This window comes from Protobothrops mucrosquamatus, unplaced genomic scaffold, assembly GCF_001527695.2.
Source record: "Protobothrops mucrosquamatus isolate PMUCROS unplaced genomic scaffold, P.Mucros_1.0 scaffold15212, whole genome shotgun sequence".
NCBI lineage: Eukaryota > Metazoa > Chordata > Lepidosauria > Squamata > Viperidae > Protobothrops > Protobothrops mucrosquamatus.
This window is the reverse complement of record NW_015400980.1, coordinates 1-4,850: the sequence shown is the minus strand read 5'-3', so window position 1 is coordinate 4,850 and position 4,850 is coordinate 1. Positions and strand designations below refer to the sequence as shown.

General features: G+C 50.1%; 3 protein-coding genes across 3 annotated transcripts; 1 reads left to right on the top strand and 2 right to left on the bottom strand.

Annotated features, from left to right (window-relative positions):
* Positions 1 to 436: 436 nt before the first annotated feature.
* On the bottom strand, positions 437 to 827 carry LOC107301637 (histone H4). The gene has a single exon (XM_015830833.1). The coding sequence runs from the start codon at positions 822 to 824 to the stop codon at positions 513 to 515; it is 312 nt and encodes a 103-aa protein (XP_015686319.1). The 5' UTR covers positions 825 to 827; the 3' UTR covers positions 437 to 512.
* Positions 828 to 1,127: 300 nt separating this feature from the next.
* Positions 1,128 to 1,538, top strand: LOC107301636 (histone H3). Its single transcript, XM_015830832.1, has one exon. It carries the CDS (start codon positions 1,128 to 1,130, stop codon positions 1,536 to 1,538), a length of 411 nt encoding a protein of 136 aa, XP_015686318.1.
* Positions 1,539 to 2,748: 1,210 nt separating this feature from the next.
* On the bottom strand, positions 2,749 to 3,378 carry LOC107301635 (histone H1.4-like). Its single transcript, XM_015830831.1, has one exon. The coding sequence runs from the start codon at positions 3,376 to 3,378 to the stop codon at positions 2,749 to 2,751; it is 630 nt and encodes a 209-aa protein (XP_015686317.1).
* Between the last annotated feature and the right edge of the window lie 1,472 nt (positions 3,379 to 4,850).

Sequence of the window (4,850 nt, the reverse complement as noted above, 5' to 3'; positions counted from 1 at the left end):
CTTAAATGCACAAGCATTTATTAAATATCCTATCGCTATCAAGTGACTCGCCTCTTGGTTAATGTTTTTTTTTTAACAGCAAAATGTAATGTCTTTCTTTTAAGCCTTTTTTTAAATCGTAAATCGCCAAGATTGTAATATCTAAGTAAAAAAACGTTACCCTGAAGAGGCTCAGATTGCCAGGTTCAAAATTCCAAAGGTGCTTTTTCATATTGCAACTGGACTTTTTTCTAGAAGAATCTTCACATTTCGCTATAAAAATGTTAATAACCCAAGCCTAACAATTCCAGGCAAGTCTCGTAAGTCTCGCAAAAGGATCCGAGATGGAGAAAAAAGCGTTTTTAGCTTACTTACATAGCCGTTACACCACCGAGTAGGTTTTTACTAATACACATCTCCAGTTATTTTCATGAAGCAGAATTATCTCAGATTTTTATATATGCTGCAACTCTTTTTCTGAAATTGTGGGTGGCCCTTAAAAGGGCCGTTATTTTTGTCTCTTTTGTCTGGAATCAGCCCCCAAAGCCGTACAAGGTACGCCCTTGGCGCTTCAGCGCGTACACCACGTCCATGGCCGTCACTGTCTTCCTTTTAGCGTGCTCTGTGTAGGTCACGGCATCGCGGATCACGTTCTCCAGGAAGACCTTCAAGACTCCACGGGTCTCTTCGTAGATCAATCCAGAAATTCGCTTCACGCCTCCGCGGCGAGCCAAGCGGCGAATAGCCGGCTTCGTAATGCCTTGGATGTTATCGCGGAGCACCTTCCGGTGCCTTTTCGCTCCCCCTTTGCCCAAGCCCTTTCCGCCTTTCCCACGACCAGACATCCTCAAAATCCAGCAAAAACTGACTTCGAGACTTGGCGGAGGGATGGCTTATAAAGAAGGAAGTCCGACCAGAAAGAAAACTTCGCCACTCTGTCCTCATTGAGCTGGAGTTGAGTTAGGTCGCTATGGTCCAATCAAATGCGAAGCTGACCGCTCAATTCAGCCAATCGCAGCTCGGCCCTCCAAATTCAAACGTCACAAACGGATGTTTCCTAGGCTTCAGCCAATCAGGCTCTGCGAAGCGCCTATAAATACCCCGAAGAGCGGCACCCCAGTTTACAACTCCGGCTGCAGCTTCCCGAGATGGCTCGTACCAAGCAGACAGCTCGCAAGTCCACCGGCGGGAAGGCGCCCCGCAAGCAGCTGGCCACCAAGGCGGCGCGGAAGAGCGCTCCGGCGACGGGCGGCGTGAAGAAGCCTCACCGCTACCGGCCCGGCACCGTGGCCCTGCGGGAGATCCGCCGCTACCAGAAGTCGACGGAGCTGCTGATCCGTAAGCTGCCCTTCCAGCGGCTGGTGCGCGAGATCGCGCAGGACTTCAAGACCGACCTGCGCTTCCAGAGCTCGGCCGTGATGGCGCTGCAGGAGGCGAGCGAGGCCTACCTGGTGGGGCTCTTCGAGGACACCAACCTGTGCGCCATCCACGCAAAGCGCGTCACCATCATGCCCAAGGACATCCAGCTGGCCCGACGCATACGCGGGGAGCGGGCGTAAACAAAACAAAAAACGCCGCCGCGAGGACTTTCCCGCTCCGTTTTCAGAAACCCAAAGGCTCTTTTAAGAGCCACCAAATTACTCTACGGAAAGCGCTGATCATGCCGGCTGTATTTCCAATTACGATCGATTTACACCTAGAAAAAATCTGGGGGGAGACTTGTATTGGGAGCAGATTGCCAGTAATTCTAAATTCATTTAGCATTGAGATCTGCCTTTATCCCCTTCAAATTAGGGATTGAAGCCATAATTTGACCTAAGGTTGAACTAAAATAGATTTGGGCAGTCTATTTGTAATATGGCAGGGTGTTTGCAACCTTGACAACTTTTAACACTTGTGGACTTCATCTCCCAGAATTCCTCAGCCAGCATGGCTACCAATATAAAATATAAATGTTAATATATATATATATAGATAGTAGAGGACAGGAAGGCCTGGAGAAACATTGTCCATGGGGTGGCGATTTTGCAACTAATAACATGAGGCTTATAGGATGGTTCCCCCAAAGCTATTAAAATATTTTTACCTACTGGGTGAGCATTAGGTGTGCTATTTACCGGGATTTTTAGGCTTCCCTGTTAGCATGGCATCCCTGCCTCTTTTTTGAAAATCAGGAAGCCAAATTTAAATTTAAAAAAAAAATAACATGAAAAAGCTGCCTTTTCAGCAACTAAGGAACCGGATAGGCCTCACTCACTTGCACCTTCTAAGATAAAAACCCAGCTGGAAAGGAGGAATGACCCATAAATTGGCCACCTCTGGACTGTTATCTTAAATCAATAAACAACTTTTTTTTCCCCAACTGTCTTGTTTGATTCACTTGGACATTTTCCACATTTCAGTGCCCTCCCTATAAAATGCTTGACTCTCCCTCTAAATGTTTTGATTTATATCCCTTTATTTTTTATATTATAAATAACTTATTTCCTTGTTTTCCACACATACACCCTTACATTTGGCTTTTGCTAAATTTTAACTTTTGCTAAAAAAATTTTTTTTTGCTTTGCCTGAATTACAAGTAAATCTTTTGACAAAGAGATTAAAATGGCAGCACGCCACTTCCCTCCCCTTTCCAAACAGCCCTGCAAGGGAGTCAACTTAATTGTTTTGTTTTAGTGGAAAGCAGCACCTTTTAACATTTTTGTGGGTGGCTCTTAAAAGAGCCTTTGGGGTTTTGTTTTTTTTTGCTTTTGCAAAAGTAAGACTCGATCACTTCTTCACGCCCTTCTTGGGCTTCGCCACTTTCGCTTTAGGGGTCTTGGGCTTCGCTTTGGGTTTCGCCGCCCTGGCTTTGGCGGGGCTTTTAGCCGCCTTTTTCGCTTTAGCCGCCGCCGCCGCTTTGGGCTTCTTGACGCCCTTGGGCGCTTTCTTGACCGCCTTTTTAGGGCTTTTCTTCGGCCCGGCGGCTCCCGGAGCCTTCCTCGCCTTTTTGGCAGGCTTCCTGGCCGGCTGCTGCTGCTGCTGCTTCCTCTTGCGGACCGCCGCCGCCGCCTTCACCTTGGGCTCGGCCTGCTTCTTGTTGAGCTTGAAGGAGCCCGAGGCGCCGGTGCCCTTGGTCTGCAGCAGCGTGCCCTTGGTCACCAGGCTCTTCAGGCCCAGTTTGATGCGGCTGTTGTTCCTCTCCACGTCGTAACCCGAGGCAGCCAGCGACTTCTTCAGCGCGGCCAACGAGATGCCGCCGCGCTCCTTGGACGCCGCCACCGCCTGCATCAGCAGCTCCGTCACGCTGGGGCCGCCCGGCTTCCGCTGCTGCACCTTCGCGGCGGCGGCGCCTGCCGCTCTCTTCGCCTTCGAAACCGGAACCGCCGCCACGGGCGCAGCCGGCGCGACTTCTGCCATCCTGGAGACGAGCCACCCGCTTCCTCCGACGCGGACCCTTCGAGTGCCCGTCAGCGCGGCGGGCGCTGGTATTTATAGGAGAGGAGCTGAGCGCTGATTGGTCCGTTGCCAGCCCGGCGCTTTGTTGGGTCCGACTCCGCTCCTGATGATGGAGATTTTGTGTTTCTGAAGGTGCATAAAAGAGTCGATTAATAAAAATCCCTCGGGCCGATCCCTTCCTTTCCCGGGGGGATCGAAGGGGAGGGTGTCTTCTTTCGGGATCCCGGCTTTCCTTGGCCGGAGCAGCGTAGAAATTGCGGGGAGAAAGCGAGGAGCGCAACATCTCCCGGCTTTTTCTGCCTTGACACGTGTACACTTGTGCCTTTGTTGGGAGATGCTGAAGGGGTCTCTTGGGAAAGCCGCGTGTAAGACCTTGGAAACGGCAGCCTGGGGGGTCTGCAGCTTGACCCGCCCGCCAGGCAAGGATTTCGGCTGATGATTTGCACCGCAATCGCTTCTTTAATCCAGCCAAGTAACACATCGAACGGTCTACACACCTGGGACGTGCGTTTGATGTGGGGGCTTGAAAACGACAAATGCAAAAAAAAAAAAAAAAAGTTGGGGAATTGGGTTATCATTAAATAGAGCCGGGATAAGTGAAGAGTGAAAAAAAAAATAGGGGAGGTGGTTTGGTTTTTAAGCTGTCTGCTTTATCCTTTTTTTCTGCAACTCGGTAACCTAGATTGTTGTTGTTAGTTGCGAAGTCGTGTCCGACCCATTGCGACCCCATGGACCACGTTCCTCCAGGCCTTCCTGTCCTCTACCATCTTCTGGAGTCCATTTAAGCTCACGCCTGCTGCTTCAGTGACTCCATCCAGCCACCTCCTTCTCTGTCGTCCCATTCTTCTCTTGCCCTTCATCTTTCCCAGCATTAGGCCCTTCTCCAGTGAGTCCTTCCTTCTCATTAGGTGGCCCAAGGACTTGAGTTTCCACTTCAGGATCTGGCCTTCTAAAGAGCAGTCGGGGTTGATCTCCTCCAGGACTGACCGGTTGGATCGCCTTGCAGTCCAGGGGACTCGCCGGAGTCTTCTCCAGCACCAGAGTTCAAAGGCCTCCATTCTTTGGCGCTCAGCCTTTCTTATGGTCCAACTTTCACATCCATACGTTGCAACTGGGAAAACCATGGCCTTGACTATCCGCACTTTTGTTGGCAGGGTGAGGAAGGGAAGGGAGAAAGAAAGAAAGGAAGGAAGGAAGGAAGGAAGGGAGAGAGAGAGAGAGAGAGAGAGAGAGAGAGAGAGAGAGAGAGAGAGAGAGAGAGAGAGAGAGAGAGAGAGAGAGAGAGAGAGAGAGAGAGAGAGAGAGAAAGAAAGAAAGAAAGAAAGAAAGAAAGAAAGAAAGAAAGAAAGAAAGAAAGAAAGAAAAACAGATTCAGAAGGGACCTTGGAGATCATCTAGTGGTCCAACCCCCTGCTCAGGCAGGAAACCCTATA

Bases quoted from the DNA above. Each gene is read 5' to 3' on its own strand.
- LOC107301637 (XM_015830833.1), bottom strand. From the start codon at position 824: ATGTCTGGTCGTGGGAAAGGCGGAAAGGGCTTGGGCAAAGGGGGAGCG.
- LOC107301636 (XM_015830832.1), top strand. From the start codon at position 1,128: ATGGCTCGTACCAAGCAGACAGCTCGCAAGTCCACCGGCGGGAAGGCG.
- LOC107301635 (XM_015830831.1), bottom strand. From the start codon at position 3,378: ATGGCAGAAGTCGCGCCGGCTGCGCCCGTGGCGGCGGTTCCGGTTTCG.